Here is a 16157-nt window from a genome sequence, read left to right on the forward strand (position 1 = left end):
ATTGCCATTGTCACTACCATAGCCATTCCCATTGCCACTGTCATTGCCATTGTCACTGTCATTGCCATTGTCACTACCATAGCCATTCCCATTGCCACTGTCATTGCCATTGTCACTACCATTGCCATTGTCATTCCAATTCCCATTGCCATTCCCACTGTCACTGCCATTGCCATTCCCATCCCACCGCCATTCCCATTTCCATGCCCATTGCCATTGCCACTGTCACTGCCATTGCACTGCCATTCCCATTCCACTGCCACTGCCACAGCCACTGTAATTCCCATGGCATTCCCATTGCCACTGCCACTGCCATTCCATTGCCATTGTCATTGTCATTCCCATTGCCATTGCCATTGCCATTGCCATTGCCACTGCCATTGCATTCCCACTGCAATTCCCATCCCATCCCCATTGCAATTCCCACCCCATTCCCATTCCCATTCCCATTCCCACCCCATTCCCTTGCCATTCCCACAGGGCACCATGACCTCCCATCCCGTCCCCGGGCGCTGCTGCCCCATCCCACATCCACAGCGAGCCGCAGCTGCAAAACCCCCCCGAGACCACGGAGCAGAAACATCAGCACGTCCCAAACTCCTCCTCGGGAACTCTGCCACCCTGCCCCGTGCCCCGAGGGAACGCTGCCAGCTCCAGGAGTGTCCCACGACTCCCAGCTCCTTCCCAATCCCACCTTTCATTCCAGAGCTGCGGAATGACGTGCGGCAGCCACAGCTCGAGGCTTTAAAGGGAAGAGTTTGCCCAGCCTGAGCACGACCAGTGCTTTGCCATCATTTATTTAATTTAATCAAACTCATTAATCAGCCTGAATTAAAGAACCGAGCAATGGCTCCATCACAAAGCTCTAGCACAGAATCCCGGGATCGTTCCAGTTGGAAGAGATCTCCAGGAGCGTCGATGCTCCTGCTGGCTGACCCCACGGTGTTCCTTGGACACCTCCCTCCCACTCCAAACACGTTCCCAGTGTCCCCTGCTCCTTTTGGGATTTAGTTATTAGGAGCTTTTCCTGCTTTAAAAATCCCATTCCAAGGAAAAAGCCAAACTGGTTTTGCATCATGAATCCACCATGAAATACAGTTATAGATAAAAAAAATATAAAGTGTAGGTGAAACAGATATCAAACACTAAATGCCATCACAGCACTTTTTTCACACCATAAAAAACCGGGAAATTGAAACAAATCCATGTTTCCCCAAAAAACGAGGACGAGGGCTTGAAGGCCCCCGGATTTTGTTTGGTCCCACTTCCCCCACCCCAACGAGGGAGGAAATTCCGGGTTCTTACTTTGTATTCTGGAATTGACAAAGGGAGGAGAGAGATTGTCGTGTGAGCCGAGGTCTCTGCCCGCCACGTGGTCGTAGTGAGTCCCATCTCCATAGTTCTGGCAAGAAAAAACACAATTTTACACCTCAGAACAGCCAAAAGCCCAGAGCTCCCTGCTCACTAAGAAACATCACTCCCTTGGGGTTTTTTTTTTTTCCTGCTGATTGGCTGGAATGAAACATTCCAGAGAGTTTTTTGTGTTTTTAGTTCCCAATGAGAATCCTGAACCCTGGAGGTTTGGGATGAGGTTCCCGAAATCCCAAATCGGCTCAAAACCCTCTGGGGAAGGGTCTCCTGTTTAAAGCCCGTGGAGGAAGCAGGTCTCCCGCTGTGGGAATTCCATTCCAGCAGGAAAAAGCGAGGTCAGGCTGTTTGCGGAATAATTCCGCCACTTAATGCCCGGCCCCGATTCAAATTCCTGAATCCTTCGGCGGGCTCGTGCTCCTTTTCTTTCCATCCCCCCCGCTTCATTCAGGGCTTTGGAGGCAGAAATAATCGGTGTGGGCCAATTCCCCGTTTCCTTTTCAAAACATTTTTCCCTCGGAAGCAATACAAGTGTCAAGGGCGGAAAAAAAAGGGGCAGGAAAATCAAAGTGACAGACGGGAGCGGGGATGACGTCAGGGACGCAAAGAAGAAAAGTGACTGGGATTCCTTCCTGCAGGCGTTGAGGGTGAGGAGGGGATGAAGATCCCGCTCTTCCTCGCTGCTCCAGGGCCCGGAGCTGCCGGAATCCCAAGTGAATTGGGAAATTATTAAGAAGTAATTGAAATAAATTTAAATAAGGAAATTTTTTGGTTTTGGGAGCAAAGAAAGGGGTGCTCCAGTCGGGCTGGGAGCCGGAGTCCCAAGTGAATTGGGGATCAATTAAGAAGCAATTGAAATAAATTTAAATAAGGAAATTTTTTGGTTTTAAGAGCGGGGAAAGGGGTGCTGGGAGCCGGAGTCCCGAGTTAATTGGGAAATTATTAAGAAATAATTGAAATAAATTGAAATAAATAAGGAAATTTTTTCGTTTTAGGAGCGGGGAAAGCGGTGCTCCAGTCGGGCTGGGAGCCGGAGCCCCAAGTTAACTGGGAAATTATTAGGAAATAATTGAAATAAATGTAAATAAGGAAATTTTTTGGTTTTAGGAGTGGGGAAAGGGGTGCTGGGAGCCGGAGCCCCGAGTTAATTGGGGAACGATTAAGAAGCAATTGAAATAAATGTAAATAAGGAAATTTTTTGGTTTTAGGAGCGGGGAAAGGGATGCTCCAGTCGGGCTGGGAGGATGCAGCTGTGCTGCTGCAAAAGCTGCTCTTCCCACCAAGGCATCCCCATCCCGAGGTGTCAGAAAAATGTGGATAACTGTCCACAGGAGCAATCGGAGTGACTGGGCCCAGCTGGCTCCCAGATCCCACATTTGCCCCCCGGGAATTCTGGCCTGGAGCAGATGGGATGTGCCAAAGTGGCCCAAATCGCAGCCAGGTGGCCGCTCCGGTGCCAATCTTGGTGTCATGGGAGCGGGCACGGATGGGGCTGGGCCTCACCTTCCATCCCCAAAAATCCCTAAAACTCCAGGGGCAGAGAGCGAAACATTGGGAATGAACCACGACCCCGTCAGTAATGAGCTCATTAATATGCACAGAAATCATGGACTGCTTCGGGTTGGACGGGAGAAAATGGAAAAGCTCAAAGGAGCCATTTTCAGGAGAGCGCGCGTTCCTCCAGGAGCTTTTCCGCACGTCTCCAGCGTGGCGGGGGGATCAAGATGGAATTGCACTTACCCGGGATGGGCTCGGATGTCCTGCGTTCCCCCAGGACCCTGAGCTAGGTCTGTCTTCTACACCTGGGGACAAAGAAGTTCTTTAGGCTTCGCGGAAATCGGTCCCGCCTTCAGCGGGAAATTAACGCGGCAAATTAATCTCGCGGCGGCGTTAATTAGGGAGAGGTGTGAGGGGACGAGGGCGGGAGAGGCTCCTGGCCCTGGCGGGTGAAGTGAACGCATTGGAATTCACGGCGGGAAGGGGGCGGGACACGAGGAACGCGGAGAAGAATTCCTGCAGAATTCCAGTAAAAATTCCTGCAGAAATCCCAGCACAATTCCTGCAAAAATTCCTGCATAATTCCAGCAAAAATTCCTGAACAATTCCTGCACAATTCCTGCAAAATTCCTGCACAATTCCTCCGAAATTCCTGCAGAATTCCTGCAGAATTCCTGCACAATTCCCGCACAATTCCAGCACAATTCCAGCACAATTCCAGCACAATTCCTGCAGAATTCCCGCACAATTCCAGCACAATTCCAGCACAATTCCAGCACAATTCCTGCAGAATTCCTGCACAATTCCAGCAAAAATTCCAGCAAAAATTCCTGCAAAATTTCCTGCACAATTCCAGCACAATTCCTGCACAATTCCTGCACAATTCCAGCACAATTCCTGCACAATTCCAGCAAAATTTCCTGCACAATTCCTGAACAATTCCAGCAAAAATTCCTGCAAAATTTCCTGCACAATTCCAGCACAACTCCTGCAAAAATTCCAGCACAATTCCTGCACAATTCCTGCAAAAATTCCAGCACAATTCCAGCAAAAATTCCTGCAAAAATTCCACCACAATTCCTGCACAATTCCTGCACAATTCCTACGAAATTCCTGCAGAATTCCTGCACAATTCCCGCACAATTCCAGCACAATTCCTGAACAATTCCAGCACAGTTCCAGCAAAAATTCCAGCAAAAATTCCTGCACAATTCCTGCAAAAATTCCAGCACAATTCCAGCACAATTCCTGCACAATTCCCGCACAATTCCTGCAAATTTCCTGCACAATTCCAGCACAATTCCTGCAAAAATTCCAGCAAAATTCCGGCACAATTCCTTCTCAATTCCCGCACAATTCCAGCACAATTCCTGCACAATTCCGGCACAATTCCTGCACAATTCCCAAGTGTCCAGCACGAGGACTGATGGACACCTGGGCAGGACAGAACTCGTGTGGTTCTCACCCATTCTCATTCCCAGAATTCCCGAGAAGGTTCCGGGGCTTTTCCAACATTCCACAAATTTTCATTCTTTCCCCCAATCAGGATTTCCATTCTCTCCCTACCAGACGAACGCACGAGACACTCGGAGGGAAATATTTAATTAATCTCCAAAAAAGAAGCCGTGGATCACTTACCTGACAGATCCAATCAAGCGTCCCATCAGGTTAATTAGGGAGATTATTTTTAAAAATCACTTGTGTTATGTAACAGGCGATGCTGGAAACCACGGGACGTTCAGCAGAATTCCCAAACCCCGCCCCGGTGTCCACTCGGGAAGGAAATTCCCCCTTGGGGTGGAAGATTGGAGGGATCACCCAAGGTTCCTCCAGGGATGGGGCAGTGCCACCCTGGCATCCTTCAGAAGGGGCATTCCCAGCAATCCATCCCAATTTTCCTGGGATTTCACCCGAAAAGCGCCGCCCCTCTGCGAAGCGTCACCGAGGAGCCCTAACGAAGTGACCCTGACGGAGAAATCCATTTCTTCGTCCCTAATCAAATCCGAGCGGGTTGACAGAAGGCAGGAGCTGAATCCGGCTCTTCCCGGCTAATTGGAAAAAGGCCGTTAGTTCTCATTAAAACCATCTTTGGGGATGGGCAGAGGAGGCGGCGCCGGCTCCAACGCTGCCCTGGAACAGCCCCTAAGGAACACGGGGGGATTCTCCATTCTAGGAGCTCCAGATCCAGCTGAGATCCAGAGGAAAAGGAGCAGAAAACACCTCAAGAACTTGGATGGATTCTCCAATTCCTGCTTTTCAGACCATCATAGAGCTCCTGCTTCCAACCACTCCAGTTCCAGCTGAGATCCAGAGGAAAAGGAGGAGAAAACATCTAAGGAACCTGGATGGATTCTCCATTCCAGGTGCTCCAGATGCAGCTGAGATCCAGAGGGAAAGGAGCAGAAAACACCCGGATGGATTCTCCAGTTCCTGGTGCTCCAGCTCGAGATGAGATCCAGAGGAAAAGGAGAAGGAAACACCTGGATGGATTCTCCAATTCCAGGTGCTCCAGATGCAGCTGAGATCCAGAGGAAAAGGAGGAGGAAACACCTGGATGGATTCTCCAATTCCAGGTGCTCCAGATGCAGCTGAGATCCAGAGGAAAAGGAGGAGGAAACACCTGGATGGATTCTCCAATTCCAGGTGCTCCAGATGCAGCTGAGATCCAGAGGAAAAGGAGGAGGAAACACCTGGATGGATTCTCCAATTCCAGGTGCTCCGGATCCAGCTGAGATCCAGAGGAAAAGGAGGAAAAAACACTTCAAGAACATGGATGGATTCTCCAGTTCCAGGTGCTCCAGATGGAGCTGAGATCCAGCGGAAAAGGAGGAGAAAACACTCAAGGAACCTGGATGGGTTCTCCTGTTCCAGGTGCTCCAGCTCGAGATGAGATCCACAGGGAAAGGAGAAAACACTTGAGGAACCTGGATGGGTTCTCCTTAACCTGGATTCTCCAATTCCTGCTTTTCAGACCAGCATAGAGCTCCTGCTTCCAACCACTCCAGTTCCAGCTGAGATCCAGAGGAAAAGGAGGAGAAAACATCTAAGGAACCTGGATGGATTCTCCATTCCAGGTGCTCCAGATGCAGCTGAGATCCAGAGGGAAAGGAGCAGAAAACACCCGGATGGATTCTCCAGTTCCTGGTGCTCCAGCTCGAGATGAGATCCAGAGGAAAAGGAGAAGGAAACACCTGGATGGATTCTCCAATTCCAGGTGCTCCAGATGCAGCTGAGATCCAGAGGAAAAGGAGAAGGAAACACCTGGATGGATTCTCCAATTCCAGGTGCTCCAGATGCAGCTGAGATCCAGAGGAAAAGGAGGAGGAAACACCTGGATGGATTCTCCAATTCCAGGTGCTCCGGATCCAGCTGAGATCCAGAGGAAAAGGAGGAAAAACCACTTCAAGAACATGGATGGATTCTCCAGTTCCAGGTGCTCCAGATGGAGCTGAGATCCGGCGGAAAAGGAGGAGAAAACACTCAAGGAACCTGGATGGGTTCTCCTGTTCCAGGTGCTCCAGCTCGAGATGAGATCCACAGGGAAAGGAGAAAACACTTGAGGAACCTGGATGGGTTCTCCTTAACCTGGATTCTCCAATTCCTGCTTTTCAGACCAGCATGGAGCTCCTGCTTCCAACCACTCCAGCTGGAGATGAGCTCCAGAAGAAAAGGTTTTCCAGAAGAAAAGGGTTCAGAGCTGCTGCATCCCAGAATTCCGGCTTTTTCCAAGTCCTTCCTGTTCTCCTGGTGTGGAGGAGAAGGTGGAATTCCAGCCTGGAGTGGTGGGAGGTGTTCTCCCAGAATTCCAGCTTTTTCCAAGTTCTTCTTGGTTTGGAGGAGAAGGTGGAATTCTAACCTGGAGTGGTGGGAGGTGCTCAGAGCTGCTGCATCCCAGAATTCCAGCTTTTTCCAAGTCCTCCTTGCTCTCCTGGTGTGGAGAACCTTCCCTGGAGGAACCTTCCCACCAGGCAGCAGCTCCTTGCCGAGGGCACTCCTCAAAGCTGGAGAACTTCAGGAACCACCTGGGAGGAGAAGGTGGAAACGCTTCCATGGCTTTCCATGACACGGGACAGCTCGGGCACTTCCCTGGCTCCAGATCATCCCTCAAGCCATCCGATGAGGAATTCCAGGTTTTCTCCGAGGCGTGGGCTGGTGGAAGGTGTCAGTGCCCTCGGAATGGGATCGTCCTGTGGGTCCTTCCAACCCAAGCCACCCCAGAACCCCACGGTGCGACCGCAGGAATGTCGGCGTTCATTGGGAACCGTTCCAAAATTCATCGTTTATTCCAGGTTTGTCGTCAAAAATCAAAATTACGATGAATTTGTGGCTCTCGTGGATCCTTTGGGCTTCATGAGAAGCTTTTTTGTCACCCGGGGTTGGTCCTTGGAGAAGAAAAGGGATCAAGGAACGGGTTTGGAGTGACCTGGAGGAACAAACCCAGCAGAGCCAGAGAAATCCAGGAAAGGAAGGATTTCCTTGGAGAAAAAGGCAGGAAAAGCAGGATTTCCTTGGAGGAAAAGCAGGATTTTCCTTGGAGGAAAATCCCAAGAAAAGCAGGATTTCCTTGAAGGAAAAGCAGAATTTCCTTGGAGGAAAATCCCAGGAAAGGCAGGATTTCCTTGGAGGAAAAGCAGAATTTTCCTTGGAGGAAAAGCCAGGAAAAGCAGGATTTCATTGGAGGAAAAGCCAGGAAAAGCAGGATTTCATTGGAGGAAAAGCCAGGAAAAGCAGGATTTCCTTGGAGGAAAAGCCAGGAAAAGCAGGATTTCCTTGGAGGAAAAGCAGAATTTTCCTTGGAGGAAAAGCCAGGAAAGGCAGAATTTTCCTTGGAGGAAAATCCCAAGAAAAGCAGGATTTCCTTGAAGGAAAAGCAGGATTTTCCTTGGAGGAAAAGTAGGATTTTCTCGGGAGGAAAAGACAGGATTTTCCTTGGAGGAAAAGCAAAATTTCCTTGGAGAAAAAGCAGGATTTTCCTTGGAGGAAAAGCAGGATTTCCTTGGAGGAAAAGCAGGATTTCCTTGGAGGAAAAGCAGGATTTCATTGGAGGAAAAGCAGGATTTTCCTTGGAAAAAAAGTAGGATTTTCCTTGGAGGAAAAGCCAGGAAAAGCAGGATTTCATTGGAGGAAAAGCAGGATTTCATTGGAGGAAAAGCAGAATTTTCCTTGGAGGAAAAGCCAGGAAAAGCAGGATTTCCTTGGAGGAAAAGCCAGGAAAAGCAGGATTTCCTTGGAGGAAAAGCAGGATTTCATTGGAGGAAAAGCCAGGAAAGGCAGAATTTTCCTTGGAGGAAAATCCCAAGAAAAGCAGGATTTCCTTGGAGAAAAAGCGGGATTTCCTCGGAGGAAAAGCAGAATTTTCCTTGGAGAAAAAGCAGAATTTTCCTTGGAGGAAAATCCCAGGAAAGGAAGGATTTCCTTGGAGGAAAAGCAGGATTTCATTGGAGGAAAAGCAGGATTTTCCTTGGAGGAAAAGCAGGATTTCCTTGGAAAAGCAGGATTTCCTTGGAGGAAAAGCAGGATTTCCTTGGAGGAAAAGCAGGATTTTCCTTGGAAAAAAAAGGTGCAGGAAGACAAAACAATTCCGCAGGGAGACAAAACAATTCAATTTCCAGGAAATGATCCAAATCTCAACCCAAGAGCACAAACAAGAAGAGAGAAAAACAAGGATGGGCTGGGGATAATTAACTGCGATATGCAAATGAAGCAGAGCTGACGGCGGCGACCATTTTGGGATGATTTTGGGATTCTTTTTGCGGTTTGCAAACCCAGCCTAAAGAAAAGCTGAGCTCAAGCCCTGGGATCAAACTGCGAGGCCAAGGTTTTGCAGCTCTGGATGGGAGCGTGGGAGGAAGTTCAAACAAAAGGCATTGTGCGCAGTGGAGAGTTAACGACAATTAATGTGGGTTGGGTTAATTGGTGAAACGTGAAACTTGAGGGATTTGGATTTAAAAAAAAAAAGAAATTTACTGGAAAATTAATTAAATGGGTGACATCAGCTGACCTCTGAGTTTCAGGAACTTACAACGTCCTCGCTCCAAGCAACATCCCAAACTTTGTGAAGCTGCTCTTGATTAATTCTTAATTCCAATAAAATCCCAATCAGGCCCGATTTCCCCGAGAGAGGGGAATGAAAACAACGCAGCCCCTCTTGCCCAAGCTCTGAATTTCGGCGTTTCCCCACCCCAGACACGTCAACGTCTGCCCTAGAGGCACCCCAAAATTCCCCAAGCATCCCAGCCCTAAATCACCTCAGTGCCTCCTTGGCGGGAGATGAAATTTGGGAATTTCAGCCCTAAATGCTCTCCTCAATTCTGTCCATTCACTTTTTTTTTATGGGGGTTCTTTATTTTATTTTTTTTGTACAAAGCAGGACGTGGCAAAGCAAATCAGCGATGGGTTGTGCCGCAGGAGCAGCAAAGGCAGCCTCAAGCTGGCGGCGTATTTATTTTTTATAGGAAATCTGGAGAATGGAAAGCACACACGAGCTCTTTGGGTTTTTTCCTATAAATATCTCAGCAGTCCCAAAGCTCGGAGCACGCTCGGCTTTGATTCCTTTCAGGAAATTCTCAATTTCCTGTCACAAAGGCCAATCGTCACTGTCGCTTCTCCAAGCGCTCTGCTTTCCGAAGTGGATCCCAACTTTTTCTTCTCCGGGATGAAAAAAATCTCATTTTTGCTCCCGAGGGATTTGCTGCTCTCTCATTTCACCATCAGGAAAATCAAATTTGGGAATTTCACCAGTTGGGGTCTGGACACAAGATCCCACTCCGGGTTTACCACAAGAGAATCAGATTATAATTCCCAGATAAAATGATATCAAATCCAGAGTGCAGGGATCCACCACAGCTTCCAATTCCCCATTAATTACCCCTGGAAAATAATTGGGTGCCAAATCTGGGCACGCTCCTCACTTTGGCAGCTCATGACAGATCTGTCTGTAAAGTGCTGGGGAAAAAAAAAAAAAAAAAAGACAATTTTGGAGCAAATTGATCAGAGTGCAAATATTCATCCTTTTGGCCTCCTTGGAGTTCGTTAACGAGGGAACCCTCATTAAACCCCTGCTCGTGCTAATGACTCCTCTAATCCGGAATTACGGAGCTTCTCCTTGCTAGTGCATGGTAAAAAATGAAAAATTAAAAGGTTGAGCTCAGGTTTAAGCTCGGCCTAACTTGTGTTGGATGGAGCTTGGAGCAACCTGGAATTGATGATCCTTAAAATCCCTTCCGACCTAAATTATTCTGCAGGAACCAATCAAATCCAAGAAATCCAACGAAGAACGCGGGATTTCAGAAACAACCTCGGGCTCCTCGTGCCGTGACCTTTGTCCGGGAGGATTTGATGGCAAACTCCCAACCGAGGAGTTGGCAAACACGTCGGAGCCTTTCCTGCTCTCAGTGGGAAGTTTATAGCCCGGCTTCTGTTCCAATGGATCTGCATAGCATTTGCATATTTAAATCGGCTGCTGCCCAAATTAAAGTGGAAGCGGCTGCTGGTCGTGCTCGGCGTCTCCTTCCCAATCAAAATTCAGCCTTGCCCAAGATGGTTTTTTTATTGATTTTTGACAAAAAGGGAGATTTTGCAGGGAAAATAAATTAAGGAGTTGATGTACTCAGGGTTTACTAGCGAGATGCTCCTGACTGCATTTACCAGGAGGAAAAGGAATTGGAATTCTGCTCCCAAATTAAAGTGGAAGCGGCTGCTGGTCGTGCTCGGCGGCTCCTTCTGAACCAAAATTCAGCCTTGCCCAAGATGGTTTTTGGGGTTTATTTTTTCTGGATTTTTGACAAAAAGGAAGATTTTGCAGGGAAAATAAATTAAGGAGTTGATGTACTCAGGGTTTACTAGCGAGATGCTCCTGACTGCATTTACCAGGAGGAAAAGGAATTGGAATTCTGGTCAGAATTGAGGTGCAGCAGACAAAAATCTCTGCAGCCCCACGGGGAGCACACGATGCAAAGCAGGAGGGAAACGCTCCTCTCTTCCTGCTCAACGGCGGCACGAAAGCAAAAGGAAACCCATTTCTCTTAGTCCAGCAGAAATCTTCGAGGGGGTGAGTCAGGAGTTCCAAAAATACATTTCCGAAGCTGCAAAACAGAGCTGGATGTTGCCATGGCACTTTGGGGGAAAATTCACAAGTCTGCAGCTCGTTTGGGAGATGAATCAAAGCTGAGCCGAGTTTTCAGCTCCCCTCGCCTGCCTTCCTTCGGCCACTTTTGGCACCGATTTCATTTGTTGGTTTTTTCCCTGGGTTTCGGGATTGAAGCCAAAGCTCTGAGGGGGATTTAAAGGGGCAGGATTGCCATAAGTGGCAGAATCTTGGGATGTTTTGGGTTTGGAGGGACCTTAAAACCCATGCAGGGACACCTCCCAATTTTCCAGGATGTTCCAGACACCACCCAACACAACATCCACAAGAAAGCAGCTCCGTGCTTCCCAAAATCCCTGAATCCTGAATCGGAGCGGGATGGATTGAGCTTTGATTCAATCAGCAAGGTGCGCTGAGCTGGGTGTTCCCAAAAAGGGAAAATAAAGGGAAAAAACCAAAAGCACAGTCCCAGTCCAGCTTTTTCTTCACATCTGGTTGAGGTTGGAACAGCGAGATGCAAATCAGCCCTCGGCCGAGACCAGAAATCAAAATCAGCCGAGAAAAGAATCAATAAATTAGCAATTTAACAATCCTGCCTCGATCGTTCCCCCTCCCGGGTTTGCATTTCCAGCCTCGCTGACAAAAATAGACTTAACACCATTCTAACATTTTGTGCTCGCAGGGGTTTTTTTTTTAAGGATGGCAAGAAACAACTCGCAGGGAGAGATTCCATCAATCAAAGGGAAAAAAGAGGAGGGGAAGGAAGAGCAAAGTGTCCAAGGCCAGGTTGGATGGGTTTGGAACAACAAAATCCCTTCCACCCCAAACCCTGGCACAGCTCCTGACGCCAACAGGGCACCAAGAAGTGACATCGGTGCCTGACCTGGCTCCGGGGGGGAAAAGGAGAAGTGCTGGGCTGGTTTTATCTGGAATTTTTTGGTGAAATGCTGTGAATCTCAGGCGATTCAGCATTCCGGCAGCTGCAGCAGGCAACACCGCCCTCCAATTGCAGCTCATTTTATCCATTGTGCCGCGGGAACGCGCGCGGGGTTCCAGAGGAAGCGGCAGCGCCGGGTGATGAGGGACATCGGGAATTCAATGGGAACGGGGATGGGGAGGAGGGGAAATCACGGCCCACCGCAGGCAGATGTGAGCCAGGAAACGCGGCACGGCTGGGGAGGATCCGCCACGGCACCGAGGAAACCGTCTGCAACGGCACCCAAATTCCTGAGGGATGGATGGAACCAATCCAAAATGGCACCCAAATTCCTGAGGGATGGATGGAACCAATCCAAAATGGCACCCAAATTCCTGAGGGATGGAACCAATCCAAAATGGCACCGGAATTCCTGAGGGATGGATGGAACCAATCCAAAATGGCACCGAAATTCCTGAGGGATGGATGGAACCAATCCAAAATGGCACCGAACCCCATCTGCAACGGCACGGAAATTCCTGAGGGATGGATGGAACCAATCCAAAATGGCACCGGAATTCCTGAGGGATGGATGGAACCAATCCAAAATGGCACCGAAATTCCTGAGGGATGGATGGAACCAATCCAAAATGGCACCGAACCCCATCTGCAACGGCACCGAAATTCCTGAGGGATGGTACCCAACCGCAATGGCACCAAAAGTCCTGAGGGATGGAACCAATTCAAAATGGCAACAAATTCCTGAGGGATGGATGGAACCCATCCGCAACGGCACCAAAATTCCTGATATGGAACCCAGAATGGAACCCATCCAAAATGCCATCAAAATTCCTGAGGGATGGATGGAACCCATCCGCAATGTGACCGAAATTCCTGAGGGATGGAACCAATTCAAAATGGCAAAGAAATTCCTGATATGGAACCCAAAATGGAACCCATCTGCAATGGCAAAGAAATTCCTGATATGGAACCCATCCAAAATGGCACCAAAATTCCTGAGGGATGGAACCCACCCACAATGGTAAAGAAATTCCTGAAGGATGGAATCCATCCGCAATGGCAAAGAAATTCCTGAGGGACGGAACCCATCTACAACAGCATCAAAATTCCTGATATGGAACCCATCCGCAACGGCACCGAAATTCCTGAGGGATGGAACCCCGAATGGAACCCATACGCTACAGCAAAGAAATTCCTGAGGGATGGAACCAATCCAAAATGGCACTGAAATTCCTGAGGGGTAGAACCCAGAATGGAACCTATCAGCAGCGGCACCAAAATTCCTGATATGGAACCCAGAATGGAACTAATCCAAAACGGCACCAAAATTCCTGATATGGAACCCATCTAAAATGGCACTGAAATTCCTGATATGGAACCCAACCGCCATGGCACTGAAATTCCTGAGGGACGGAACCCATCTACAACAGCACCGAAATTCCTGATATGGAACCCATCCGAAATGGCACTGAAATTCCTGATATGGAACCCAGAATGGAACCCATCCGCCATGGTACCGAAAACTCCTGAGGGACGGAACCAATGCAAAATGGCACCGAAATTACTGATATGGAACCCATCCGCAACAGCACCAAAATTGCTGATGTAGAACCCATCCGCAACGGCTCCGACATTCCTGAGGGATGGATGGAACCCATCCGAAATGGCACTGAAATTCCTGATGGATGGAACCCATCCGAAATGGCACTGAAATTCCTGATATGGAACCCAGAATGGAACCCATCCGCCATGGAACCGAAAATTCCTGATATGGAACCAATCCAAAATGGCACCGAAATTCCTGACGGATATGGAACCCAGAATGGAACCATCCAAAATGCCATCAAAATTCCTGAGGGATGGATGGAACCCAGAATGGAACCCATCTGCAATGGCACCACAATTTCTGATATGGAACCCAGAATGGAACCATTCCAAAATGGCACCAAAATTCCTGAGGGATGGAACCCATCCGCAATGGGACCGAAATTCCTGAGGGAGGGATGGAACCCATCCAAAATGGCACCAAAATTCCTGATATGGAACCCAGAATGGAACCCATCTGCAATGGCAAAGAAATTCCTGATATGGAACCCATCCAAAATGGCACCGAAATTCCTGATATGGAACCCAGACCATCCGAAATGGCACCAAAATTCCTGAGGGATGGATGGAACCCATCCAAAATGGCACTGGGTGAGCCGTGCCCGTGTCCCAGTGCCATTCCCATTCAGGAGAGCCGTGCCCGTGTCCCAGTGCCATCCCCAGTTCAGTAGAGCCATGCCCGTGTCCCAGTGCCAGGGGCAGTGCCACCCCAGCTCGGGTGAGCCGTGCCCATGTTCCAGTGCCATTTTTGGTCGGGTGAGCCGTGCCCGTGTCCCAGTGCCAGGGTTAGTGCCATCCCCATTCAGGAGAGCCGTGCCCACATTCCAGTGCCAGGGGCAGTGCCACCCTAGCTCGGGTGAGCCGTGCCCACGTCCCAGTGCCAGCCCAGCTCGGGTGAGCTGTGCCCACGTCCCAGTGCCAGGGGCAGTGCCACCCCAGGTCGGGTGAGCTGTGCCCACGTCCCAGTGCCAGCCCAGCTCGGGTGAGCTGTGCCCATGTCCCAGTGCCAGCCCAGCTCGGGTGAGCTGTGCCCACGTCCCAGTGCCACCCCAGCTCGGGTGAGCCGTGCCCACGTCCCAGTGCCACCCCAGCTCGGGTGAGCTGTGCCCACGTCCCAGTGCCAGCCCAGCTCGGGTGAGCCGTGCCCACGTCCCAGTGCCAGCCCAGCTCGGGTGAGCCGTGCCCGTGTCCCAGTGCCAGCCCAGCTCGGGTGAGCCGTGCCCACGTCCCAGTGCCAGCCCAGCTCGGGTGAGCCGTGCCCACGTCCCAGTGCCAGGGGCAGTGCCAGCCCAGCTCGGGTGAGCCGTGCCCACGTCCCAGTGCCACCCCAGCTCGGGTGAGCCGTGCCCACGTCCCAGTGCCACCCCAGCTCGGGTGAGCTGTGCCCACGTCCCAGTGCCAGCCCAGCTCGGGTGAGCCGTGCCCACGTCCCAGTGCCACCCCAGCTCGGGTGAGCCGTGCCCACGTCCCAGTGCCAGGGGCAGTGCCACCCCAGCTCGGGTGAGCCGTGCCCACGTCCCAGTGCCAGCCCAGCTCGGGTGAGCCGTGCCCACGTCCCAGTGCCAGGGGCAGTGCCACCCTAGCTCGGGTGAGCCGTGCCCGTGTCCCAGTGCCACCCCAGCTCGGGTGAGCCGTGCCCACGTCCCAGTGCCAGCCCAGCTCGGGTGAGCCGTGCCTGTGTCCCAGTGCCAGCCCAGCTCGGGTGAGCTGCCACTCCTGCCCAACAAGCACCGGCTCTTTGTTTTGCCGGGCTCCCCAATCTGTCCGTCCATCTGCTCTCCCTCCTTTTCCCCTTTGTTTCACTCCCCGCTCCCTCACCACGAGGTTGGCACTTCAGTGCCAGCCCAGCCTGGCATCGATTTTCCAAAGAAATCAATTTCCCAGGAAAAGGTTAAAAAAGGGAAGCTCTTTTGTGGACCAAAAATGGAAAAACAAGAAGATTTTTCCTTCCTGCTTTCCATTTTGTTTCGCTCTCTGCGCCCTCACCACGAGGTTGGCAGCTCAGTGCCAGCCCAGCCTGGCATCGATTTTCCAAAGAAACAAATTTCCCAGGAAAAGCTTAAAAAAGGGAAGCGCTTTTTTCAGGCAAAAATGGAAAAACAAGAAGATTTTTCCTTCCTGCTTTGGATTTTGTTTCGCTCTCTGCTCCCTCACCACGAGGTTGGCAGTGCCAGCCCAGCCTGGCATCAATTTTCCAAAGAAACAAATTTCCCAGGAAAAGGTTAAAAAAGGGAAGCGCTTTTTTGGGGAAAAAAGGAAAAACGAGAAGATTTTTCCTTCCTGCTTTCCATTTTGTTTCGCTCTCTGCACCCCCACGACAAGGTTGGCACTTCAGTGCCAGCCCAGCCTGGCATCGATTTTCCAAAGAAATCAATTTCTCAGGAAAAGGTTAAAAAAGGGAAGCGCTTTTGTGGACCAAAAATGGAAAAACAAGAAGATTTTTCCTTCCTGCTTTGGATTTTTGGACTCCCAAACGCTGGAAGGGAACGGCGCACAGACGCGACGCGGCTTTGCGGAAAATCCAGGATTTCCTTTTTGCTCCTTGCCCCTTTCCCCCGCGTGACTGCAGCAGAGTTTGGAGGAAATGTTGACACGGAAATTCACATTTTGGAATATCCCCAAATCCACCAGATCATCCCCAAAGGAAGGAGGTAAAAGGGATTC

General features: G+C 50.1%; 1 protein-coding gene across 18 annotated transcripts in view; it reads right to left on the reverse strand.

Moving 5' to 3' along the window:
• The window catches only part of LOC135291145 (transcription factor 4-like), a 111393-nt gene that overhangs the window by 76544 nt on the left and 18692 nt on the right, over positions 1-16157 (reverse strand). For 11 of the 18 annotated variants that reach the window (XM_064405153.1, XM_064405147.1, XM_064405146.1 and 8 more), the window contains 2 exons: positions 3109-3170; positions 1306-1402 (listed from right to left, as the gene is read on the reverse strand). The exons of the other annotated variants lie outside the window; for them this stretch is intronic. In XM_064405153.1, the coding sequence (XP_064261223.1) occupies positions 1306-1402; positions 3109-3170 (159 nt within the window). The remainder of the gene's footprint in view (positions 1-1305; positions 1403-3108; positions 3171-16157) is intronic. 18 annotated transcript variants of the gene reach the window in all.

Source organism: Passer domesticus, chromosome Z (genome assembly GCF_036417665.1).
Source record: "Passer domesticus isolate bPasDom1 chromosome Z, bPasDom1.hap1, whole genome shotgun sequence".
Taxonomy (NCBI): domain Eukaryota; kingdom Metazoa; phylum Chordata; class Aves; order Passeriformes; family Passeridae; genus Passer; species Passer domesticus.